The sequence below is a fragment of the Oryctolagus cuniculus genome, chromosome 6, assembly GCF_964237555.1.
Source record: "Oryctolagus cuniculus chromosome 6, mOryCun1.1, whole genome shotgun sequence".
NCBI lineage: Eukaryota > Metazoa > Chordata > Mammalia > Lagomorpha > Leporidae > Oryctolagus > Oryctolagus cuniculus.
The window spans coordinates 67,245,733-67,272,199 of NC_091437.1; the positions used below are offsets into that span (position 1 = coordinate 67,245,733).

Below are 26,467 nucleotides of genomic sequence, written 5' to 3' on the forward strand. Positions count from 1 at the left end.
GCTTCATGCTCAGTTTGTTGGTGTATTCAGCCAGTAAAGTGCTGTGCTCTCTTGGACTTGCTCGTATTAGTGACACACAAGACAAGCACCCCTTTTATTTTAAGAATTGCAGGTGACAGACTCCTTCCTGCAGCCTGGCAGGGGAGCAGGAGCGGGAGCAGACAGACAGCAAACACAGTACATAAGGAAGTGCAGAGTCCAGGAGCACGTAGACTAAAAGACAGGCTGGGTCCGAGGGTCCGAAGTGCTGGTGGTTGGCAGTCAGGCTGCGGTTTTGTTGTTGTTATTGTTGATTTTTTTTTTTAAAGATGTATGTTATTTATCTGAAAGGCAGAGTTATGGGGTGGGGGAGGAGATAGATATTCCATATGCTGGCTGGGCCAGGCTGAAGCTAGGAGCCAAGAGCTTCATCCATGTCTCCCATTTGGATATGTAGGGGCCCAAGGACTCAGACCATTTCCTGCTACTTTCCCAAGTGGAAGCAGCCAGGTGCCTGTATGCGATGCTGGTACCGCAAGTGGTGGCTTTACCCGTTACGCCATGACACTGGACCCTGGGCTTCAGTTTTGTTTTTGTTTTTCTTAAGATTTATTTTATTTAATTGAAAGACAGAGTTACAACCAAAGAGGGAGAGAGAGAGATCTTCCATCCGTTGATTCATTCCCCAAATGGCCACAACAGCCAGGGCTGGGCCAGGCCAAAGCCAGGAGCCAGGAGCTTCAACCAGGTCTCCCATGTGGGTGCACAGGCCCAAGCACTTGGGCCATCTTCTGCTTCTTTCCCAGGCCATAGCAGAGAGCTGGATCAGAAGTGGAGCAGCCAGGACTCAAACCAGCACCCATGTGGGAGGCCATTGTCACAGGCATTGGCTTTACCTGCTATGCCACAGCACTGGTGTAGAATCTAGACACCTCTGGGGAGTTTTGCTTTCAAAGGGAGCAAGGAAAGAGTAGGGAAGTAAAGTCAGAAGTTCACTTTTGCTGTTGTATAATCAATTCTGTAAAGATTAGAGTTTAGGGGCTGGAGCTGTGGTACAGCAGGTTAAAACCCTAGCCTGCAGTGCCAGCATCCCATTTGGGCACCAGTTCAAATCCTGACTGCTCCTTTTCTGACCCAGCACTCTGCTATGGCCTGGGAAATCAGTAGAAGATGGCCCAAGTCCTTGGGCCCCTGCACCCGTGTGGGAGACCCAGAAGAAGCTCCTGGCTCCTGGCTTTGAATCAGCTCAGCTCTCGCTGTTGTGGTCATTTGGGGAGTGAACCAGTGGAATGGAAGATCTCTCTCTCTGTCTCTACCTCTCTCTGTAACTATTTCAAATAAATAAAATAATTATTTAAAATAAAAGGTTAGAGTTTATTTTTTAGAGCAGTTTTATAGTTTCACAGCAAAATTGAATGTTGCTACAGAGATTTCCATGTGCTCCATGGCCCCACAGCTGCACAGCCCTCCCATTACCAACATCCCTGCCAGAACAGTGCATTTGTTCCCAGGAGGAACCTGGAACAGTGTGGTTTGTGTGCCACCAAGATTGAGCCAGCAGCAGAGCAATTTAGGAAGGAGGAGAATTTGAGTGTGTGATATTGTTCTTAACTTACAAGACATTGGGTAAGTTAGTTGTTTATATATTCTTTGGGAAAATTTTACAAAGTTCCATTCTATATTTGCTTCTTTTCCAGATATGTTATAAAAATCTGGAGGAAACAAGTTATCTTTTTTACTTTAGCCAGTGAAGATCTTGGATAGTAAGTTACTGCTGGTTCATAAGCATTCTGGGTTAATAATGATACAGGAATTTTGAATAATTTCCAGGTGCACAGCTGATGGTTTCTTTTGTCCTCAGGTATTTGGTGATGGAATTAATGGATGCTAACCTATGTCAGGTGATTCACATGGAGCTGGACCATGAGAGAATGTCCTACCTTCTTTACCAGATGCTTTGTGGCATCAAACATCTGCACTCAGCCGGGATAATTCACAGAGTAAGTGTAGTAACATTTGTTTGTAAAGTCGACATCCTTTGGTTGTCATAATCCTTTAGATACAAAAAAATAATGCTTTTTAAAATATTGGTGTTGAAAATCCAAGTAACCTAGAGAACGCTGTTGTGTTTCAAAATATGGTTCAGATTAGAAGCTGCTTGCGGAGCACCTGGTTTGCAGGCCTGTTCGAGCTGCTGGGACTCTGGGAGGAGTGAGCGCTGCTCCTGCTGTTAGGTTAGCATTTTACTGTGCAGTCACACTTCTCGCCTGTTAACTTTTTATTTTGAACTTAAAACAAGAATGGGACACAGCTCCCAAATGCCATTGAATCCAAATTCACCTCTTACTGCTATTTTTTGTCATATTTGAAATCTCATTTTAAAAAAAGTTGAGAGACACACACAGACAAATGCAGCAAGGGGGCTCCCATCCAGTGTTCACTTCTCAAATGCCTGTCATGGTGGGGTTGGGCAGGTCAGGCCTGAGCTGGGAGCTGCGGCTGAATCCAGCTCTCCCATCATGGCTGCAGCAGCTCAGTTCCTGCAGCCATCACCACTGCCTCCCGGCGTCTACAGCACCAGGAGTTGAACCGAGGTGCTCCAGTGTGGGATGTAGATGTCTTAATCAGTGCCTTAACTGCTAGACTAGACCCTTACTTCTAAAATCTCATTTTCAACAGGCAAGGAATTTAGATTTGGGGTGGGAGAGATCAGAGGACGACAAACTTAAACAAGACAGTTTCCTGACTCCTCTTACTTGCATTATGCCCCAGTTATGTGTGTTTTACATCAGGCAGTTTCGCTGTGACAGGCCCTCTGCCTCTCTGGGGGAGCTGCCTCACGAGACACCCTTAGCATCTGGAACGGCCCTGGTGTGGCCATGCACTGGCTGAATCCGGGATGTGAATGAGCTGTCAGGACTTGGCATTTAAAAACCAGGGAGACATGTCATTCTCTAAGCTGGTTTTATGTGTTTCCTTGCTTTATGACTTGAACCACTATAAGCAGAACATCGTGATAGAAATTTTTTTAAACACTTAAAATGTTGTGTGAGACCAGACGTGGATATCACATCATTTTATCAGAAATATATATTTTTAGTATTCTCTGAATTATTACTGTACTAATTTTGTTGAAGGACTATCTTTAGATCTTATGTTGTAACAACAAGAAGTCCTGTTTTCCTGGAACTAAAATCTGTTTGGGGAAGAAGATAGTGTGGCCAGGACAATGAAGCCTGGAATGAATGGGTGACTTTTTTGGTGTTTCAATAGCATTAATTCCTTTAGATCTGGTGGTGCTGAGAAAGGTGAGGTCCATCACAGCCACTGAACGGAGGCCTTCCACAGTGACAGTGCCGTGACCACTCCATGTGAGCTCAGGACTGTGGTATAAGGCCAGCACCCGGGCCGGCCTCTGTGCCAGGGCCTGGCAAGTTGATTAGCATAGGGTATGTGACCAAATACAGCTTTTGCTGCCACCAAGTGGTCACTTAAAACAGTATCTGGCTGGCACTGTGTCATAGTGGGCTAACACCTCTGCCCATGGCACCAGCATCCCGTATGGGCCCCGGCTGCTCCTCTTCCTATCCAGCTCTCTGGTATGACCTGAGAAAGCAGTAGAAGATGGCCCAAGCGCTTGGGCCCCTGCACCTAAGCGGGAGACCCAGAAGAAGCTCCTGGCTTTGGATGGACCCAGCTCTGGCTGCTGTGGCCATTAGGGGAGTGAACCAGCAGATGGAAGACCTCTCTCTCTGTCTCTCCCTCTCTCTGTCTGGGACTCTACCTCTCACAATAAATAAATAAAATATATTTTTAAAAAGTAAAAAATAACCAGTATCTTAGTTGACAAATTCTCTTTACAAATAGTAAATAACACTAAGCTTCTTAATGAAAAAGATTTCCTAACATATCATTCTGTTCCTGTTGCTAAAAATTTCACAAACCTTTATGTAATTTAAGGCAATCTTAATATCTCTTAATGCACATGGTATTAAATTCAGACATCAGTATAATTTCCCCCATTCTTAGGCCTTATTAATTTTAGAAGGGAAAGCAATAAACCTAACTTACTTCATTCCTCTTGGGCCCAGAGATTAGGGGCAAACAGTGTCCCTCAGTTCCTGGAGACCACCATATGAGCTATAATACACGCAAGACTTTTCTGTGAGATTGAGTCGATTTCCTTACCTGCAGGTTCTGGTCCTCACCCAGCCTCCAGTGGGAGATGTTAAGAAAATAAAAAGTACAGTGTAACAGCTATTTGCATAGCATTTACAATGTGTTAGGTATCACAGGTCATCTAGAGGGGATTTAAAGTAAAGGGGAGGATTGCATGGGCTCCTTACTACACTATTTTCTTTTACTTTATTTATCTATTTGAAAGGCAGAGAGACAGAGAAAGAGTGAGACAGAGAGATCTCTCTACTGGTTTACTCCTCAAATACCCATGGTGACCAGGGCTGGGGCAGGCTGAATCCGGGAGCCTGGAACTTATTTTGGGTCTCCCATGTGGGTGGCAGGTTCCCATGTACTTGACCCATCACCTGCTGCCTGCCAGGATGTGTGTTAGCAGGAAGATGGAATCAGAAGAGGAGCCAGGAAGCAACACCAGGAACTCCACAATATGGACTGTCGTGTCTTAACTGCTGTGCTAAATGCATGCTCCTCCATCATTGTATATGAGGGACTTGAGCCTCCTTGGATTTTGGTATTGTGGGGGGGGGGGGGGATCCTGGAAGTAATCCCCTGTGGATACCTAATGACGACTGTGTTTGATCTGTACAGCCCAGGTCCTCTGCTGCTGACCAACAGGTCAGTAGGGCCCAAAGAAGCATTGGATTTGCTCAGTTCAGTGTTTAGACCATCAAGACCTGCGAAAATTATCCCATTGCCCACCTCTGCATTCTGTCCACCTGTTTTGTCCCCTCCTACCTCCTACACCTGTGGTGCTCTGCCAGGCTCTGACTGTTTTCGTGTCTGCTCATGGACATAATACACACTTGTAGTAGCAAAGTTTCAATGTTGCACAGGTATATAAAACAGAGGGAAGAGCCAGCACTGCCCCCTCCTCCCCACCCCCAACCCTGTCCAGGCCCCTAGAGGAGAGGAACCTGAAGTTAGCCCCTTAACGTGGGAACCATTTTGTGTGAACCAGTTCTCTCCCTTGTCTATACTGCCACGCATGTGCAGAGACAAACACACACACTTTTGGTTTTGCTTTTTATAAAGTTTTGTTCACAGTCCCACTGCTCTTTAGTTTATGTAATTCACAAAATTAAAAGAAATGAGAGGGCCGTGGTCCTCCATCGCCACTAGAGGCGGCCATGACAGCATTGGGGGGACATTTCCTTCCAGCTTTGCAGTGCCACTGCTGTTTGCTTGGTGTTCATGCCACCTCTGCGTCCTGTATGACTCTTATGCTCTCAAAGCATTCTGTGTAACTGTTCTGTAACTTGCTGGACAGGTTGGATTATGTCTTCATCAAGGAACAGCTAATTCTGCAGGTGTCTGTGAAAAACAGATGCCCACCCCCTGCCTCTGTTTCTCTCTCTCTAGGAGCAAACTCTATCAGTTCTTGTAGCTGATTATTTTGATATTTACTTCTGTACCTTGAGATAGTGTGTTGAGATCTCTCTTCACTGACCTCTTCTGTGTTTTGGGCATAAGATACAGATTTAGATCTTCAGCCCAGAGCACCTTTCCCCTGGCCCCTGTACCCAACACAGTTAGGATGGCGCCCTGTGCCTTCTGTCCTCACTGACCTTGTAACTGTTCCTCACGGCTGAGCTTTATGCCGGACTTATATTTATTCCTCCTTTACCGTTTTTATCCCTGCAGTTAATAGCATTTCTCTGTGGGTGTTTGAAGTGTCGGCGTGTACGTTTGAAGTGAGGAGTGGTTTTCTGTGTTCTTACCACTCCTCTGACCCCGAGCACCTGCCAGGTGTCTAAAGCTCTGGGTGCACCCGGGTGTCTCCTCGGTTTCATCCCAGAGCAGCTCTCTCCTGGAGGCCCTGCCCTGCTCGCAACTGCACGGGCAGCTCCCGTGCTGGATGCAGGTGTTTCCCGGGGGTCCCCTTGCCTCCTGCCATGTTGGGGTCCCGCTTCCTGACTATTCTCTTCTCTTTCTCGCTCAGATGACTCCATTTTTGGTGGAACATAACTTCCAACAGCTTCTAAAATACAGTGCAAGGGAGGCAAAATTTTTGAGGCCTCAGTGTCTGAATCTCCGTTCTGCCCTCTCACATGACTAGCTGTTTGGTTGGATACAGACCTAGGAGCCCAAAGTCAGTTGCCTCATTGTGGTGAACACAGTAGCCTGTAGCAAGACACCCAGCAGGCCTTGGAGCGTTCCACTGCTGCCTTAGTGCTCCCTCTTCGTATGTGCCTGGTGTGAGTTCTGTTGTGATTTTGTCCTTTGCACTCTGCACTGTGATGGTGATAGCCTTTACGTGGACATTGTTTTCAATGCTGGTCCTGGGCGTAGGGCCTTCAGTCTGCAGCTGCGTGGTCCTGAGCTCTGAGAAATGTGTGCTCGCTGCCTTGGCCCTGTGCTTTAGTGCCCCCTTCTGGGAAGTTCTGCCAGGTCCTCAGCACATGCCTTTTCATAGCATTTCTTCTTGCTGCCTGGGTGCACTGGCATCCTTTGGATGGTGTCTGTTACTCTGACGTGTTTTTTTTTTTTTTTTTTTTTATTACACCCGGTGTTGGTTTTCTCTGCCCTGGGCTCCATTTGCAGTATGTTTCATCTCTCCATGTCCTGTGCAGGGCTTTTGTGTGCTTTTGGTGTTTGAGACAGGAGCATTAGAAGGCATTGGCAGTGCTGGAAGCATGGACAGGAAGTTGGATTTCTTCAGGGCCACAGGGGCCACAGATGTCCTGTGGGTCTTATCTCTGGGGCCACTTAGTTTCTCTGCAAAGGTTCCTGCATTGCCAGGGACAGGATACATGCCTGGCTACTGGTAATATGGGGCTGTTTGGGGCAGGGCAAGGCCAGGAGTAGCTGGGATTCTCATGTGGCAGAACACAGACTTCTGCTCACCAGGCCTGTCTTAAGTGGGGCCTCAGCCACGCTCTTTTCTGTGCCTAACACAAGAGTATGTGTTGGTCCTGTGCCTGACCTCCCAGATCTGGAAACAGGCAGAGGCCTCATTCCCAGGGTACAGGTGGGAGTCTGGGGGGTGCCTACATGTTCTGTTCCCCGCCTTGTTCTGCCTTCTGCAGCACCTGTGGTCTATTTCCTGGACCTTTCCTGGCTATTACGGGCCAGCACAGAGGTTGGGCTCCCCATCTCTGCTCTAAGTCATTCACTCCTCTGCTGGCTTTCACCCCACAGAGCATGAGGCTTGCCGTTGAAGGCATCAGTGATGATGGGCTTAGACAGGAGAGGTTTACTGGGAGAAGCCTGCAAGGGAAAAGGGGAGCAGGTCAGCAAGGTAGGGCTGTCAGGGCAGTCCAGGCTCATTCCTTGTGGGAGGGGAGCGGGGAGTGGGAGGCAGCTGAGTCCGAGCCTGTCAGAGGACTCTGTGCCACCTGGTCTCCTGTCCACTCAGTCATGGCCGAGTCACCATGGGAGGCATGGTCATGGTGATGTGGTCAGAAGCTGCCACGGGGCCGTCGTCCCTTCTGTTTGTGCAGCGGGAGACCACAGAGTGCATTTCCATGACCTCCACAGTCCCTGTTCCCCTCAGCTCTGCTTATGCACGGGGGCCGAGGAGGCAGCTCTGGCTGTGCTTCCCACGGCCTCCTCTTCCCCAGGGGAGGCTTAGAGGATGGGCTCAGCAGAGTAAGTCATGGCCCCTGGCCTGCAGCTGCTCTTGGCCACAGCGCCTGCTCCTCTTCTTCCTTCTTGATCAGTCATGGACAGCCTTGGCCAGGGCAGGTTTGTGTGGCTCAAACTTCCATTCCTGAGGGGCCAAGTCTGGGAGTCACCATGGGCCACCCCAGAGGATGCCACCCCATTCCTCAGCTACACAGCTGGCTATGACGTGCTTGGCAGTTGAGTAATCTTGGCGTGTGGAGTGAGAGTTTTTGTAATAGGGAAGGCCAACTGGAAACGGGGACCTGCCCCCTCAAGATAATGCATCAAAGAGGGTATTGCACCCCACGGTGTGGGAACAGCAAAGGAGGAGGCAGACAGTGGCCCCTGCGCTCTCTCACCCATCTGGCCCTTGGGGAAACCCAATGGGGCTGGAGAGTGGCTGTCGCTACACAGGCTCAGTAACTGGCGGCCTGGTACACCATCACCAAGCAGGACGCAGCTTGCTGCCCCCACACCCGAGTGTTGAGCCAGCACATGCCTCTCTCCATCCTAACTGAAACAGGCCCAGGAAGCTCTGCACATGTGTGGGTGGACAGCGGTATCTTTTCCATTTCCCTAAGGCCTGGATTAGCTCTCCTTCCCTCTGTCATGACTTGAGGGTGGATCTGGGCCTGTAGTTCTGGTCCTGCCAGCCCGCAGTGGAGGTGGTGTAGGGTGGTGGTGCTTGGGTATCCAGGCTTTAGGATCCACCTGGAGCTTGCGTCCCATTGTCCTCACTGTTAGGTTTTTCTCCTTTCCCATTGTGCAGCCACCAGGGGCAGTGGCTGAAGGTCCCTGTGCGGAAGAGCCAGGGGAGTGCAGACTACAGACGCTTGTCCCTGTGTGCCGGGTCCTCCCTCCTAGGACACCTCTTCCTTCAGCTAGCCTGGACCTGGGAGTTGAGCAAGCAATGAGGGTGGTTGTTCAGGACAACCCTTCCACCTCCTGCCACTTTGCGCCTGCCTGTTTTTGGTCACAAAACAGTGAACATTGTTGGCTGCTCAAGGAAGCACCATGCTCTGGGTCAAGCCTGATCCATGGGGCTTGGGTCACTTTGATCATCCCTGGTGTGTACTGTTTTTCTGGTTTCTGATGGCTTTCAAGATTTCAGGGGTATTGAGGCCGGCGCTGTGGCGCAGTGGGTAAAGCCGCTGCCTGCAGTGCCAACATCCTGTATGGGCACCAGTTTGAGTCCCAGCTGCTCCACTTCCAATCCAGCTCTCTGCTGTGGCCTGGGAAAGCAGTAGAAGATGGCCCAAGCCCTTGGGCCCCTGCATCTGCATGGGAGACCCAGAAGAAGCTCCTGGCTCCTGGCTTCGGATTGGCGCAGCTCTGGCCGTTGTTGCGGCCAGTCAGGAGTGACCCAGTGGATGGAAGACCTCTCTCTCTCTCTCTGCCTCTCCTTCTCTCTCTGTGTGTAACTCTTTCAAATAAATCTTAAAAAAAAAAAAAAAAAAAAAGATTTGAAGGGGAGACCTATGTTGACTCTGCTGTCTTGATTCTGGAGGTTCATTGGTTTGGGAAAGCTGACTGGTTGTTTTGTGGAGGCTGATTGGACAGAGTCTGTGAGTGTGGGAGAGCTCTCTGGAGCCCCTGTGGCCTCTACCTGTCTCCCCATTGGCAGAAGTGGGGCTGGCACTGCCTTGCGCGGAGCTCCACATGTCAGGATGGCTGTCCCAGTTGCAGATATCCCAGACCTGAGTTTTATCTTAGCTTTCCAGTAGATGGCAGTAAAGTGTGTTGTTTCACACGTCCTGACAGGTGGCTGATTGGCTCAGGTCATCCAGCCCCTCAGCTGGTTTCCATGGTTGCACTAGCCCTTGTGAGAGCTGTGCTGCTGCGCTCACTCTGTCATCCTGCAGGTGTGCTGCTGGTCCTGGGCCAGGTTGGCTCTCAGGTGCTTCTCTGGTGAAGCATCTGCAGGCTCTGTGTCCGCAGATCCAGCTGACCATGGAACGAAGACATTTTTAAGAAAATTGCATCTCTTCTGAATATGTGTATACTTTTTTTCCCCTTGTTGCTATTCCCTATACAATACAGTATGACAACTATTTGCAAAGCATTTACATTGTATCAGGTATGGTAAGTCATCTAGAGGTGACTTAAAGTATACAGAAGGCTGTGTGGGGCTTCTATGAAAACACTGCACCTTTTTGTGAAAGGAACTTGAGCACCTGCAGACTTTGGTACCCATGAGGGGTCCTGGAACCAGTCTCCTCTGGATAGCAAGGACAACTCTAGTTGCACAATACCCTGAGGTGGACTGGGCGGGCAGGGCAGGTCCTCTTATGGGGCCTGCTGAAATTTTTTGTTGTATTTTTACTTTCTAAATGATTTACTTACTCACTTGAAAGGCAGTTACAAAGACAGAAGAAGAGAAAGACAGCAAGGGGAGGAAAGAGCTCTTCCATCCACAGATTCAATCCCCAAATAGCCACAACAGCCCAATGCTGGGCTAAGCCAGAGCCAAGGAGTTGGAGTTGGATCTCCCATGTGGGTGGCAGGGGCCCAAGCACTTGGGCCATCTTCCTCTGCCTACCCAGGTGCATCAGCAGGGAGCTGGATCAGAAGCAGAGCAGCAAGGACTTGAATCAGCACTCATATGGGACATATGGGATGGGATTCCAGTGTTGCAGGCAGCAGCTTAACCCACTGCGTCACAACGCCAGCCTTTGTTGTATTTTTAAATATTATTTTTGTAATTTAAATTTTCCTGAATTCAGAACATTGAACAGTGTTGAAACATAATTGTAGCTGTTGTAAATTTTTAAGTGGATTTCTGCTTATCCTGATCACAACACCACAGCTGTCACCATCTCCAAGGCACCAGGTTTGCAACCCATCTGTGGCCCAGCAGCTAGGGTGGTTTTTGTTTTTGTTTTTGTTTTTGTTTTTTTTTTTTTTGACAGGCAGAGTGGACAGTGAGAGAGAGAGAGAGAAAGGTCTTCCTTTGCCGTTGGTTCACTCTCCAATGGCCGCTGCGGCTGGCGCGCTGCGGCCGGCGCACCGCGCTGATCCAATGGCAGAAGCCAGGTGCTTCTCCTGGTCTCCCAAGGGGTGCAGGGCCCAAGGACTTGGGCCATCCTCCACTGCACTCCCTGGCCACAGCAGAGAGCTGGCCTGGAAGAGGGGCAACCGGGACAGAATCCGGTGCCCCAACCGGGACTAGAACCCGGTGTGCCAGCGCCGCAAAGCGGAGGATTAGCCTAGTGAGCTGCAGCGCTGGCCCAGCAGCTAGGGTGTTTTAAGCTCATTTGCTGAACAGTTTTATGGAACTTGAAACTTCACATTTAAAAGTATCCAGGGTTCTTTCTCATGGCAATGATTTAGCCATTTAATGTTATACTCTGGGAAGAACAGATATGGATTGTCTAAAAGTCAGTTTTAGGGTCAGATTGTAGTCCGCAGGCAAAAAGTCAGATTCCTGTGGCCTGAGGAAGGGTCTGCGACATGGGGGATCCACATGAAGAAAGGCCCTTATGAAGTGTGTTAGGCACTGGAAGTCAGTGGAGGGTGGGGAAAGTGTTCATTCCAAACAAAAGTTTTCTGAATGTATGTGTTGAATGGAGCCTCCTGCCCAGGAGGGCCAGGGAGGTGGTTTCACTTGTGCCAGGTGGGACTCTGGAGACCATAGCCTAGGTAGTGCTGTAGGGAGAAGCAAGTTCCTGTAGGGGGCAGTGAGCAGGAGTTGAGATTGGTGATCCTGGAATTCCAAGGGGAGAAGAGCCATAGGGAGGCCAGAAAACTCTGGGCCTGTGCTGTCTGGAATGGTGGCCACGTGAGGCATTGGAGCACACAAAATGTGGCCATAATTATAAAGTGCAGGCCGAAGATAGAGCACTGAAAAATATTGCAAAATATCACATTAGTGATTGTTCTGTGTCGCTTATATTTTAAAATAACACTGTGAATGTATTGGGTTAAAAAAATAGATGGTTAAAATTAATTTCATCTTTTGCTTAGACTTTTTTACATGACTACTAGAAAATCTAATGCAAACATAGGGTCTACATTGTATTTTTACTGGTCCATGCTGCCCTGGTCTGAGGAGTGAGTGTGAGGATTTGGGGAGAGAGTGTTGGAGGAAGTGAAGGCAGAGCAGGTAGGAGGGTGGAGTGGGTGGTGGCTGCAAGGGGGGAGCCGGGGCTGGGCAGCCTGGGCAGGGGAGGGCTATGCCGTTCTGGAGGTTTTACATAAAGGAAGGTCCCGAAGTTTCCATGCAAGGGGGGCTCCAGATCTCCTCAGCCTGGTTTGGATTAGTTTAAGAGTAGGATTTTCCAAAATGATTCCCAAAACAGAGTTCAATTCTGACCTTTACTCTACACTCACTCACTTTAGTAGGTACTGACTGCACCAGCCCTCAGCCATGTGGTATTCATTTTATTAATTTAAACCATTTCTCTCCTAGGACTTGAAGCCTAGCAACATTGTAGTGAAATCAGACTGCACCCTTAAGATCCTTGATTTTGGCCTGGCCCGGACAGCGTGCACCAATTTCATGATGACCCCCTATGTGGTAACGCGGTATTATCGGGCACCTGAAGTCATCCTGGGTATGGGCTACAAAGAGAACGGTGAGTACACAAGGGAGCAGAAGAGGCTGTTGTTTAAAAATAGCGCTAGGTTAGTACTAGTTTTTCTTTTTCCTTCGCACTGTATGAAGTGTAATGTGGAGACAGTGTTATGTGTAGGTTATCATAGTCCATAGATTAAAAAATCATTAATTTTGTATCTACAATGGTTAAAAGCATTCACTTTTAAAAATTCACTTTTGAAATTATTTTTGAGCTTTTTACAAAAATCTAGTAGTGCACAGATGCTGGGCATGCAGCTGGGGTCAACACACCCCAGGAAGAACAGTGCCAGGGCCTCCCACACCCCCCAGGCCTCTCGCACAAGGGTGGCCATTGTCCTGAGTTCCAGCACCACTGACTGGCCTCATTTATTTTTGAACTTGTTTTAAACAGAATAATGCAACGTGCTGTCTTTTATGTAAAATTGGTGTTTTTTAACCTGAAAACTCAGCTTGTTCTAGCAGTATCAGAGCTCTTTGAAAACAAGAGTTCTTTTTCAACAAGTTGGTTGAAAAGAACTAAATCACATTTACTTGTACGAAGGAAAACAGCAGAAGTGAGTTTTGCTCCAGGTATATGTCGATGCTCTGTAGCCTGTGCTTCTGCTCTTGAGGGGCACAGCTCTGTGTGCCTCCTGTGGAAGGGGGAGAAAATCAGATTCCCAGTTCACGTGCCCACCCCCGCCTCCCCCAGCAGGGGCCCCTCCTGGCTCTGCCTGTGCTGTCCCAGGACCCACAGGAGAAGTGGGGGCCCCCCGGCACAGCCTCACTGAGCCCAGCCACGCCAGCCCGCCTCTGTGGCTGTGCCCACTGGACGCTGCTGTCTTTCTGACATGGCACCCTGGGGAAGGCTGTCTCCGGAGGTGTGGTACCCATATTTTACAGAAGCTCCCCCTGACAACCTGGTGCAATGGAGCGGATTTGTTTTGTCTGGGAGGGGTTTGAAGGAAAGCGGTGCGGGGGCTCTGGCTGGTCAGTAACCACCTGGTGTTTGGTAGTGGACATCTGGTCTGTCGGGTGCATCATGGCAGAAATGGTCCTCCATAAAGTCCTGTTCCCAGGAAGAGACTGTATCCTTCACGGGAGGGGCCTGAAAGCGTGGTGTGCACACACACTTCTTGTTTCTGCTTTTCTGTTTCTGTTTTTGTTTTTTTAAGCCGTAAAGTATTGGAATCTTTGGCAGTAAAATCCCAGATTGCTGCAAACTGAAGGCTAAAATAGAGGTCAGCAATCATTCATATTGTGTGAAAAGTTCACCCTTAGCTAGCAGTTTATCTCCTGTATCTGTGTGTTTAGTGCACTGTTAGAACTCCTCTTCCTCACCTTTGTTTTGTTCATGGCACGTCATAATTTTATCATTTCATTTTATTTTCAGTTGATATCTGGTCAGTGGGTTGCATCATGGGAGAGCTGGTGAAAGGTTGTGTGATTTTCCAAGGCACTGACCGTATCCTTCCCGGGACCTTGACCCCGGCCATGCTTTCCATAAATGCCACAGGCAGCATGATCTCACCTGCTTGCACGAATGCTCCAAAGGAAAACAGCGTCCTCCACACTGTGTTCTAAAGGGGTCTTTATTGTGTCTGTTAAATTAGTGTCACAAAGCAAGTGGTCTTTTTTACTTGACTACCTATGATGATTTTGTTTAGATTTAGAGTCGCGTTAAGCTCTTAATTTTATTTAAAAAAAAAACTGGAAATTTATGCAGAATAAGTTATTCACTGTTTGATAAATGCATTCAGACATTTAAATGAAAATGATGTTTTATTTAGTTCATTCTATTAACTAGAAAAGGTGCTGTCTAAATTTAATGGGCTAAAATGTTTGCATGATTTTAATTAAAGACTATTTAGTTAGTTGTCAGTATGTATTAATAAGGTTCTCCCCCAGTGTAAGAACTGAAGTTTACTACCGAAGACCAGAGTGAAAAAGTTTAAAATAGGAATTTGGGGAGAAACAATATCTTAAGTTTACTTGTTTGTTACTCTGTTAATAGAAATTTTAGTTGCGACACACTAGGGAAGTTAAGTAAATATTAAATGCAAAGATGACCCGTCCTGTGGTCAGCAGTCAGGTTCCTGATGAGCAGACAGGAGGCTGACCACACAGTAGCCGTGAGAGCCCTTCCTTCTTATCCCGTGATCCTCCCATCTCCAGCATTCTCTACCCCAGCATGCGTCTTCCCACTTGTGTTCTGACCACTTCATCTTTCTGTTGGTGTTGATTTTGTGTTTTGCTCTGAAAGGTAATAGTGGCCCCTGCCAGCCGATGCTGGCTGCTCTGAAAGGAAATCAGGCTCTGTAGTTAGTGATTTGTGTGTATTTTATGAAAGTAATTTTCGTTTTTTATAATTTTACAAGGATAGTTTTCTTATGAATTATTCACAACACAAACCTAAAATGAAAAAAATCCTATATTCCTATCATTTTATTTATTTATTTATTTTTATTTTCCACATCGTAATCACAGATTATATAATATGTGAAGATAAATATAGCATTTTATCTTGTTCTTACAAATTTCAAGCACTTTTCCATACCTTTACCTCAAATTCATTTGTTTCAAACTATAAGTATTTTGCAATAAAATTGAGTAAATTCAACTAAAAAGGGAGAACTTATGGTAGTCTAATAATTAAAAACTGAACATAGTTTGTCTCAATTCTTACTCATGCCTTTCTTTTAGTAATTAAGAAATATTTTCTTCAATAAGTACAAAAATGAAAAATGTGGGTACATTTTGGTATACTCTAGTAATTTGAAATTTCTACTTTATATTTAATATAATGTCAGTAATTCATGCTTTTATCTATAGTGTTACCTAATGTTGTTCTCACACCTTACATAGAGATCCACACTATTTTCTAAGGGAAATTTCGCCAGCTTTTTCAAATATTGCATTGAGATTTTGAGGGATTAAGAAAGGTTCTGGAAACCAGACTGAGATTCTCAGAGATCCACTTCAGATTTGCAACCAGAGCAGAAAACTCCTGTGCCCTCCTCGCCCACTGTGGCCTATGAGAAAGAGAAAGTGTTAGCCAAGCCACCTTCAGCCCCAATTTGGGCTCTTCCCCATGGCAGCTGTGCACATCCTTGAGCAATCCTGCTCAGAACCTTGGTTTTCCTTTTGTAAGATGGGAGACTTGCCATATGCCCCTTAGGATCTTGGGCGTTAAACAACAGTGTCTGCACATGCCCAGAAGTCCCCCAGGCTGGTCAGGTTCTGCTCCAGGGCCCTCGGGTTCTGTAAAAATGACTCTTTATCCAGCAGGTGTTTATTCGGCCAGGTTCCTGATCTGACGTAGGTTTTGAAAGGCTCATTCCGGAGAGGAAGGCTGGACGCAGGAGACCCGTGGGAATGGTGGAGGCCACACCATGCTGGTTGGCCTGCAGGTGGGGAGATGGTCAGCACTTCAGAGCCAAGTTAGGAGATGTCTGTTAGTAGAAAAACCCAGTGAGGAGTTCAGGAGATAGTCTGAAATAAAGAGAGGAGGGGACCATCAATCCGACAGTAGCACTGAAGCCTCAAGGCTGGCAGTGAGTGCCTGCAGAGAGGAGAAAGAAGGGCCAAGGATGAACAAGCTAAGGCCTAAGAATTGACCATTGGATGGGGTGCTGGCCACTGGCAACCCTGATGGGCACAGGTTTCCTGGAGTAGGGGAAAGCCTGGGAAGAATGTGTTAAAACAGAGTGAGAGGCTGGGAATTAGAGACACAGGAAAAGACAACTCTTGAGAGAGTGTAGGAATAAAGAATGGAGTGATAGGTAGCAGATGAGAACCAATAACAGTGTGTCTTCAAGTAGGCTGAAGATGGGGGGCAGGGCAGAGGCCCAGATAGCTCCCCAGTGGTAGATGCTGCGTAGGTGTGGGGAGGGGCAGCTGGGCGCCCGAGGTGCTTCTGGGAAAGAGGAGAGAAGGAAAGCTGTGAAGTAGCTGTCACATTCTGGTCAAATAGGACAGTAAAAGGTAGGCATGCCTCTCACGTGGTAATGTGTGTGAAACAGGCATGCAGGAGGAGATCCCGCAGGCATGCGGATGCCTGGGACCCGTTACAAGTGTGATGCTCAGGAGCGTGGAGTTGGTGTGCCGGAGCCCCGCCTGGGCTGCTCCACAGCGCTGTGGGCTCGTTGTCTGAGACAGGCCCTGTCACTTTGTAAGCCACTCTGTCCGTGCTTTGCTCGGGCTGGCTTCCTCTGGTTCAGTTTGCGGTTTCAGTATCACTTTCCATGGTTACCATTCCAGCCGTCCTAAGCTTCACAGGCACCCTGGGAAAGGGGCATGGCTGCTGTCACCCGCGCCGTCCAAATCAGGAAGCTGACCCCTGGGAAGATGGACTTGGGAGTGTTTAGTGCACAGCTGAGTCTGAAACCAGGTCACGTGCTTTGAAAGGAAGCAGATGCCCATGGTGTTGGGCTGTGTCAGGGCCAAGCTCTCTGGTTGCCCTGGCTCTTTCTCAGCCAGGTACAGACATGGCTGGGTCCTGCCCTGCCCCTCCCCCTGCTACCTGGGGCCAGGCCCATGGCAGGGCTTTGAGTCCCTAGCTGTAAGCTGAGGACAGCAGAGAAGTTCTCTCCACAGGTCTCTCAAGTTCTCCACTTTAATGAGCCGGGATCTCTTTATCTAAGGGAACTTTAGGAAACTGATTTCAGTGTCAAGTGATGGCTATCTGATTCCGTGTTTAATCATTGCCGCCTTGGGTGCTCTTAGTTGTAAGTTAATTTTGGACAAGAATGGAAAGGTAGATAGCCTTCCTTGTGCTGATTTAATAAACTATGATGATAAGATGCAGAGTGTAAGAGTTTTTAAAATAATCTAAGCTAGAAACAGAAACCTTATTTGAACACCATTTCCAGTGCTTCTGCTGACCCAGTGGGGTAGCCTCATTAATTTCTTGTCATTGAGTATAAATGTAATTTAAGTACTCCCTCAGATGGTGCTACTTAGTGTACTGTGAATGTAAGGCATTTCAGTTGCATTTTCCTCAAGAGACCTCTTAGATATTGATCAGTGGAACAAAGTCATTGAGCAGCTAGGAACACCGTCCGCAGAGTTCATGAAGAAACTTCAGCCAACTGTGAGGAACTATGTGGAAAACAGACCGAAGTACCCTGGAATCAAATTTGAAGAGCTCTTTCCAGATTGGATATTCCCATCAGAATCAGAACGAGACAAAATAAAAAGTAAGATATCCTCTTTCTCTCATACTTATTTTTGAAATCCAGGAAAAGCTTGCTTTTTTTTTTTTTAAATGTGTCCATTCTAAAGCCTGTGAATGTTGGGAGGAGAAATAGTTGAAACCACAGAATACAGTCAGGTGCAGGCCAGACACCTGGTACATGAAAGCACTGTGGGGAGAGGGCTATAGATGCGGAAGTGTTGTCCTCCGTGTTCAGATCAACCTGAGAGGTTCTTAGGCCACAGTCCCAGCAACTGAAATTCAGAATGTCGTTGGATATAAAGAAAGCTGGAGTGAAGATTGCAGAGTCAGAATCCATGCTCGTTGTTCAGTAAAAAGACCTTTCCTGCCCTTCAGTGTCCTTCACTGAAATGTGATTGTTAAGGAAAACGGTCGATTTGTTTTCATCCGCATCGAGCTGCAGCCTTGCTTTGTCTGTACAAGTTGTGAACTTCATTCAGTTGCCAGAATCTAGCTGAGCCTGTGTTTTAGTTATTGAACTTGTTGGTTTTTCCCTAACTACTAATCTCTAAATTTAGGGGAAAAAAAATAAGTGAGTATTGCTAATATTGTATACAGCTAGGCCAAACAGAGGCATCTCTACAGTGTTTTATTTTGTGAGAGTATCAGACTCATGTGTGGTTTTAAAAGACCGTTCTAATTTCATTTTAATGTGACGGGAAAAAAATACTCATGCCCACACCCCTGGCAGTGCCGCCTGAGCTCTTACCCCGCGCCCCGCTCCCTGCCATGTGCTCTCAGCCGCGGGCCCCCTGCAGACACTGGCCCAAGGTGCCTCGGAGCCTCCTACTCCATCTTGGGACACAGATTTCTCCTCCCCTTCCTGGGTCAGAGGAATAAGAACACGTTGGAAAGCCTGGGTTTTTTGTTGTTTTTTGTGAAAGTGGCTGTTTGAGTTTTCCTTAAGGCTTTGGGCTCTGTTGATCTCTAACCTGTCACATCTCTTCAGCATTCATTTATCTTTGTTATGTGTGTGTAGTACACATTTACTTCTTCACTGGGTGTTTTCCTGAGTTCACCAGTCTTTGTTTTCACCCTAGCGAGTCAAGCCAGGGATCTGTTATCAAAAATGTTGGTGATCGACCCCGACAAGCGGATCTCTGTGGACGAGGCTCTGCGCCACCCGTACATCACTGTCTGGTACGATCCTGCCGAGGCAGAGGCGGTGAGTGCTGATGCTGAGAAGGCAGATGCAGGGCTTCCCCCTGGTTGGCCCAGAATGGCCACGCAGGAGCAAACAGGTGCTGGGTTTAAGGCTCCTGACTGCACAAGGGCCAAGCGTTGTTTGAGACCTGGTCAGGAGCAGTTTGGGGCAGTTGCTGCTGGGGCTGCAGCTTAGAGCATGAACAAGCTTACGTGGAGACAACTGTCTTCACTTACACAAATGCCAACACGCGGCACTTGACACCGAGCGTGTGTCCTAAGAAGCCTGTCGTTGGGCAGTGCGCTGTTGCGTGGGCACTAACAAAACCACGGTGTCACCAGGCAACATATTCTATGGGAGCACCGTTGCAGGCGTCGTCGGGTGTTGGCCAAATCTGTCCCTTGTTCTGTGTCCCTTCGGTGCCTGGCCTCAGATTAAGTCCTCTTCCTCAGGCTCCTCCTCAGAGAGGCTGAGTAGTTTGCTGGAGAGCACACTGACCCAGCCCAAGGGCATCCGTGCCTCCCATGGCCACGCTGGGCTGAATGACCTCGAGCTGCCGGTGAACGATGCCCTAGCAGCGTTCTCAGTCCGTGCTGGCAGGTCTGCAGTGTTGGCTTGTGGATTCCAGCACCAACTTCAACATTGTTGGTGTGAAAAGCATCTGACTTAGAAGCAGGTGTTTGCAATAGCGCATCTGTGAGTTAGGTATTGGGATTGGGAGTTCTACCATGAGGAAACAAAATGTATTCCAAGAAAGTACCACCCCTTCCATAGCTCCCAACACAAGGCCTTGTCTGGGGAGCTCCAGGGAGCAGCCTGTGATTATCATTTTATAACTGTGTCTGAGAAGATGTCATTAGAATATCCTGAGGTCCTGCGATTATTAAGAGGATTATTATTAATAGCTCAATTTCTGGTTAATTCTTCCTTAACCATTTTGATTCTGAAACTGATGTAAAATTATATACTGATATATATATATTGAAATATATTCAAATATATATTGAAATTGATATAAAATCTTTAATGAACCATTTGTTAATGAAAAGAAATTCATATCACTCTGCCAAATGTCTCACCTTTTTTTGAAGTTGACTTTACATGTAATCTGGTTTTTAGCCACCACCTCAGATTTACGATGCCCAATTGGAAGAAAGAGAACATGCAATTGAGGAGTGGAAAGGTAAATCCTGACTTGCCGTGCCCCCGGGGTCGGGGGAGGGGGCTTTCCCTTTGCTAGCAGCCCTTTGGGAAGGACCAGAGACCCCAGCCCACTCACCTCTTTCTAACCGAGGGAGAGAGGAACATGTGTGGCCTTGTACTGCTTGTTTCAAGGATGAAGGATGAGGGCTTCTTCACCTGACTTTAAATTCCCAGATGTTGCTTTGTAAACTGAACCCCATTGATGGTCTCACTGATGATGTGTCAGGTTGTAAGGCAGCCCCGGTTCACATAAGCAGACATGGGAACTCTGCTGGTGTGTTTAAGCCATACAGTTGCACATAACAGTACAAAATCTAGTTGCAGATCAAAAATATGCAAGTAGATATTATTATCACCTGAGATTAACCAGGCACCCCACCACCACCACAACCTAGACAGCAGTGTGGAGGCTGACTGACAAGTTCTCATTCAAAAGCAGGGTCCCTGGTTACTGAGAGCCCAGAGCCGGGGCCAGTGGGGGTCAACCCTGCTGGTGTGACACGGGGAGCCGGTTCCCTGTGCAGGCACCCTCGGCCTGCCGTTCCCATAGCCATACTCACAGGCCTCAGGAAATGCTACAGTGTGCCAATGTCAGTTCACATTACTGCCATTTTAGAAACCCCTAATAACTTACTTGGTAGGCAGTTAGTTCTTACGAGTGAAAGTTGAAAACTAAAGCTGAAGCCAAGAAAAGACTGAGGTGTACAGATTGATTTCTGGCCAAGCTACAGGGGCCATAGCCCACACGGGCCAGTGTCACTCGCAGAACCACTGTGACAGTGGAAAGAAGTCTGTGCATGCCACTGGGTAGAACATCCAGTCCTTTAAAACGTCGGTGAAAGCCACTCTTCTCTCCCTTTCTCCCCTGACTCCTTCCCCACCCCCTGTTGAACTCAGAATGGCCCTGTGTTTCTAGCTACCTTAATGGTTGTGTGGAGGAGTTGCGAGTGGATGTTTTGGCCTAGGCAGATTCTGTCACTGAATTGCCTGAGTGTCGCAGTTTAAAGCGCTCACCACGGAGCCCAGAGCCGGGGGGGGGGGGGGGGGGGGGGGCGGTGATTTGAAGCAGAGCTCAGCCAGCAGAGACACTGAGGCATTTCACCTGCATCTCTGTTTGAAGAGCTAATTTACAAAGAAGTAATGGACTGGGAAGAAAGAAGCAAGAATGGTGTTGTGAAAGATCAGCCTTCAGGTTAGTGATTGCTCTGACCGCTCGCAGGCCGGCGCGCTGTCTCCTTTGCCTCTGCAGCTTCTCCAGATGGCAGTAGTGTGTTAAGTGCTGGCTTGGCCAGCCTGGGGTTTGGGGACTCTGTGGAAAGAGCCTGCCCTTTGGCCTGTGCTGCTGGTGGCTGACAATTTGCTGATGTGCAAGGCACTGAACTGCTGCAAGAGCTGCTGCCAACCCCATTCCCAGATGAGGAAACCGAATTTAAAGTCTTTGTTCCAGTCCCATCCAGTTAAGTGCAGGACCTGGGCCATCGTCTGCTGTTTTCCCAGGCCATTCACGGGGCACTGGATCCAAAATGGAGCAGCCAGGACTCGAACTGGTGCCCAGATGGGATTCTGGCATCACAGGCAGCAGCTTTACCCACTATGCTACAATACCAGCACCTGAAGGTGTTTTTATATGAGAAGTTTTCTTTGAATATTGATGCTTTTTTCCTTAGAACATAAATAATGTTCCAACTGAAATGTCTGATGATACTTGAATCCCATCCAGGTTTAAGTCTTTGTGATACTGAGTTTTAGGGTAGATATAGCAATTTCCTTTTAATGTCAATTTGAAATCACCAGGTTTTTTTGTTTTTGTTGTTGTTGTTGTTTTTTAAGATAGTTAATGTAATTATACGTGACTACATGCAAGGGTGATTCAGAAAGTTCATGGAAAATACAATCAAAAGATAAGTTTATTTTGTTGCAAAAAAATTTTTAAATCCAGGGACTGGCCTGGGAAAAGCAGCAGAAGATGGCCCAAAGTGCTTGGGCTCCTACATCCATGTGGGAGACCTGGAAGAAGCTCCTGGCTTCTGGCGTCTGCCTGGCCCAGCCTTGGCCATTGTTGCCTCTGGGAGGGGATACCAGCAGATAGAAGCCTCTATCTATCTGTCTCTCTTCCTTTCTCTCTTTAACTCTGACATTCAAATAAATACATAAATCTTTTAGAAAATGTTCTTTAGAACCATACATAGATTTTTCATGATACGTATTTTCAATGAACTTTTTGATAACCTATGTATATTTAACCATCGGGAAGAAAAGGGGAAAAGACGGGAATATTTGGGATACTGGTCCTAAAGACAGGCTCCAGAGTTCGTGATGCCCAGTTGACTGACTTCCTGTTTGTGCTAGTAGTTAGGATGGGGAGCTGCAGAAGGGCAGCGCCAGGGAAGGGCCTGAGCCTGCTTCCCTGGACTGGCAGCAATGTCGTGCCTCAGATTTTATTCTGCTTGGTTTTCTTAGCACAGATGCAGCAGTAAGTAGCAACGCCACTCCTTCCCAGTCGTCATCTATCAATGACATCTCATCCATGTCCACGGAGCAGACACTGGCCTCAGACACAGACAGCAGTCTTGATGCCTCAACAGGACCTCTGGAAGGTTGTCGATGATGAGTCAGAAATGGTAGACTTGTCATCAGTGAAGGGACTCTTGCTTCCTGGGCCTGAAATGCTTGGGAGTTGATGGAACCAAATAGAAAAACTCCATGTTCTGCATGTAAGAAACACAATGTCTTGCCCCTACTCAGTTCTCCTAGGATTGCCTGCTTAGATTATAAAAGCGAAGCAGATCATGGCTGAAGAAAAAAAAAGTGCAAGCCCCAGTTTTAAAAATTTTGTTCAAGATCATTTCAGGTGAGCAATTAGACGAGGTTAACTTTTGTTTGAGTTGTAGGTGGTGGTGGTGACACTCATCCATAACTGCTGGGTCTCATGTGCATGTGACGACAAATGCCTGCGTGACTTGCCCATCTAGCACTTTGGAAATCAGTATTTAATTGCCAAGTAATCTTCCAGGTAGTGCTACTTCTAGAATTATCTCCTAATCCTCCTAAGTAATTGGATATCTGTCCAGAAAAAAATAGGTTTGTGTATATTAATTGGCCACCATCATATTATCATATCTTACCTTCTTTTACGGTATGATTTATTCTATCTTTTGTATTTCAGAAAGATTATAATGGAATCTATTTAATAAATAAAACATATAGCTTTTCTTAAATTTGCCATGTTTTGGCTGAGAAGTCTCACTGCTAGCACCAGGACCACATCCCTGGATGCTGTCTTCTCTGAATGGTCTGGTCTCGGGTGATTGTACAGTCAGCTTTACTGCATGATCAAGTTCTGTTTTATTTTGTGCTGCTTAAAACACACTCACCTTTGAAGTCCTATCTTCCTTACGCCTTTTTCTCTGGGTCTTCTGGGCTTATTATTAATTTAAAATACTACCTGAAACTCCCATCTGCTTTATTAAGCATATGACACCTGTCTCAATAATACGATAGCAAACAGATTCCCGAATCTGCTGCCTAATGGTCGTGTTAAACTTTCTGAAACGGTCGCTGACTGTTGTTGCAATAATTGACTTCGTCAGAGACTGGCCTACGTGGTTCACTTCCTTCCCTGGGGTGAAACAGGTGATTCCAAAAGGCAGCGGTTCCCTCGGCAAACCCCGCGTTCTCGCTTGGCTTTTTCTCTGCTGAAAGAAGCCGGGTGAGTGCCCCTTGGTCTGTCGCGGGGTGGGGCTGAGTTGGGAGGCCCGCTTGCTGCTGCTGTTGCCTTTTGTGGCCGCCTGGCCGCCTCGCCCTCCCTTGCTGAGGGAAATCTGTGAATGTCCTGGGACACTCTGCAGAGGAATGTGAAGGAGAAACCCTCCAGAGTAGTGATTAACGTTGACTACCTTCTGATTTTAAACTGCTCACCTGAAATTGATGCTTTCAGACGTGATGAAATGTCAGGTTTTCAAGATGCACTAAGATACTGAGTATACAGTGTCACTGCAGAAATGGAGTTAGGGCGATCGCACTTCGGCTGCCTGTGCTCTTAATGTGTTTCCCCTTGAGCTTATGTTGTTACCAATTCATTATCTCGTATTCACTTATTTGAAGCTATTTGGTCAATATTCTATAGAATGTGTTCTGAAGGAGGAAGAAAGTTCATGCTAGATGTAAAATATATGATTCTGTCTGCACCAGTTGTATCTTATCGGTTGGTTGGTCTTGTCACTGGAGACTGGAACCCTTGAGGAACAAAATTGACATTGAGATAAGAAGTAGTTTCCTGAAGTGTCTGTTAGACACCTTCAAGAACAAAGAGGAAACAGTAACTTGGATTGAGGCCAAAACACCTGTTCCGTGGCTTGGGGGCATTTCCACCTTGTAGACCTGATGGTCTCGGTGAGGAAGGCATCACTACACACACGTCAGCATCTTACGATGGCCTTCTCTCTAACACATTCAAATAAAGAGACTTTACTAAGTCTAGTTTAAAGGCAGAAACAAAGAAAAGGGAGAGTTTTACAAACACGTCACCTGCCACAGGCTGATGGTGAGGCCTCCTCTGGGTCCTGCTAACGGGGAGACACCAACGAGTAGAGTGCCGTGCCCGCAGGGTGGCCTCTGCCGCGCACTGCTGTGTGCACTGAGTGAGCCTGCCGCCCTGAATGGAGCCCATGTCAGCGTGGACAGGGTCTCCACCAGAGAGAGTGCACCAGGACAGGCACCGAGCTCCACGGACATACCTCACCCAGTATCAGGGTCCCCCCTTGTGAGCCGACATCTGCCAGGGTCCTGGTGCAGTCAGAGTGCTGGGGATAAATGCTGTCGTGGGATAAAGAACTGAAAATGTGCTCAACTTTCTCATCTTTTCTATTTTATTTTTGTAATTTATATTGTACACAACCCTGGAAGTAACTATTTTGGACATGTATTTTTATAAACCAGGTAATTTATTATTATCCTGGAATTTGGACTAGGTTTGTTTCTTTTATTGGCTTCATTTTCACTCCGGAAGGAAATGACTGCCTCCCCGATGCCTGGGTCTTAATTTCAAGCGCAGGTTCAGGAGAGCAGAAAGAGTTCTACCAGAATAGAACAGTCTGGAAACACTGGCCACACCACGTTGACCGGGCTCTGGGCCTGGAGATAGAAACAAGGCTCATCTCTCGTTGGGGGCCTGGAACAGGGAGCCTCAGTGCCGAGAGGCGAGCACCCTCCCCAGGGCCCTGCTGACACCCAGAGCCCAAGTGTGAAACACAGAGTGGAATACCGGTTTAATCCGGATTTCATGCTGTGTAAGTCAGGTTAATGATGTCTGAGTCCGTCTGATTGATTTCCAATGTAACTCCTCTGGTATTTCATATGATAGTAAATACAAGTGTGACCTTTCAGACTGCATATCTCAAAAGTAACATTGCCTAATGTTTTATAATAAAATATATTGTGTGTGTTTTGATTGGTGAAAATAATGCAGACTACATTTTAAAAGAGAAATGTGTAGCACGTCCAATTTTTTGTTTTTCATGACGATTGTGTACTTCTGTATCACCACCTCCGATTACAGGATTTCACATGAACACGGGTAGATTTTGGAGTGCCATGATTCCATCTGGTATCAGAAAATGTTTGCAAATTGAGACACAAAAACATTTCTCTGTTAGTTCTCTCAGTGAACATATTCTGCAGATTCCTGAATCTCCAGTTTTTCAAAAGCAGAGGCAGTAAGTTTTGACTCCTAAAACATGCAGGTACAAGATTGAATACTCAGGGCTTCGGTGTAGTTGTTTTCCTGTAAGGGGCAGCCAGAGGACTGCCCCAGGCTCCCTTTTCCCAGTGGTGCATGGACTCTGTGCACTGTGCCACGGCTTTTAAGGCATTTTGGGAGTTCGATACTTGAAACCACAGCAACGGAAGGGCCCACCGAAGGCTCAGTATCACTCCAGAGAGGGGAGTGTCAGTCCTGTTTTTAAAGGTCTAAGAGAAGGGAAGTGTTCCTGGTGTTGATGTGAGGTTTTTTTTTTTTCTCTTAACTGCTGTGTGTGTCCCACAGTGGAATACCTGAGGCAGTTGGCTTTATCACGGTTTTGGAGGCTGAGTTCCAAGATCAGGTGGTCTCACTGGTTTGGCATCTGGTGAGGATGGTGACTGGCAGCGGTGACGCACGCACAGAGGAAGGCTCCTGTGGCGAGCCAGGAAGCAGTGCGAGAGCTGGGCCCGGGCTGAGCTTTTCTAACAAACCTGCTTTCGAGACCCGCCTTCCAGGGGCAGCCCCCATGAACTGAGGCCCTCTCACCAGGCCCCATCTCCTCACGCCTTTCACACCTGGGCCATTGGTGGACATTCAGCATCCAATAGATCCAGATCATAGTGGGCTCTCCCAGTTTCACTGTGGACAGCACAACAATGTGGTTTGTTTGACAACTGAAAGGTACATATAAGTTGGGTGGGGTGAGGTGCACTAACATGTCAAAATGTGTATGCTTATTGTCCAGAAGATTTTGTGTCTACTCATGGGAATGTAAGTATGAGGTTACCTTTGACTATAAGGCAATTACTTGATTTTTTTGTTTGTTTTTAA

At 47.2% G+C, this 26,467-nt stretch overlaps 1 protein-coding gene across 11 annotated transcripts in view; it reads left to right on the top strand.

Annotated features, from left to right (window-relative positions):
- The window catches only part of MAPK9 (mitogen-activated protein kinase 9), a 56,248-nt gene extending 30,865 nt beyond the window's left edge, over window positions 1–25,383 (top strand). For 3 of the 11 annotated variants that reach the window (XM_002721308.5, XM_070076505.1, XM_070076501.1), the window contains 8 exons: window positions 1,841–1,979; window positions 12,188–12,353; window positions 13,728–13,799; window positions 17,350–17,532; window positions 18,590–18,714; window positions 19,813–19,876; window positions 21,017–21,088; window positions 22,362–25,383. In XM_002721308.5, the coding sequence (XP_002721354.1) occupies window positions 1,841–1,979; window positions 12,188–12,353; window positions 13,728–13,799; window positions 17,350–17,532; window positions 18,590–18,714; window positions 19,813–19,876; window positions 21,017–21,088; window positions 22,362–22,504 (964 nt within the window). In that variant the 3' untranslated portion in view covers window positions 22,505–25,383. Of the gene's footprint in view, window positions 1–1,681; window positions 1,743–1,840; window positions 1,980–12,187; window positions 12,354–13,350; window positions 13,423–13,509; window positions 13,576–13,727; window positions 13,800–17,349; window positions 17,533–18,589; window positions 18,715–19,812; window positions 19,877–21,016; window positions 21,089–22,356 lie in introns of those variants that run through there. The other 8 variants (XR_011389921.1, XM_070076506.1, XM_070076504.1 and 5 more) reach the window with 8 other exon arrangements.
- Window positions 25,384–26,467: the final 1,084 nt, after the last annotated feature.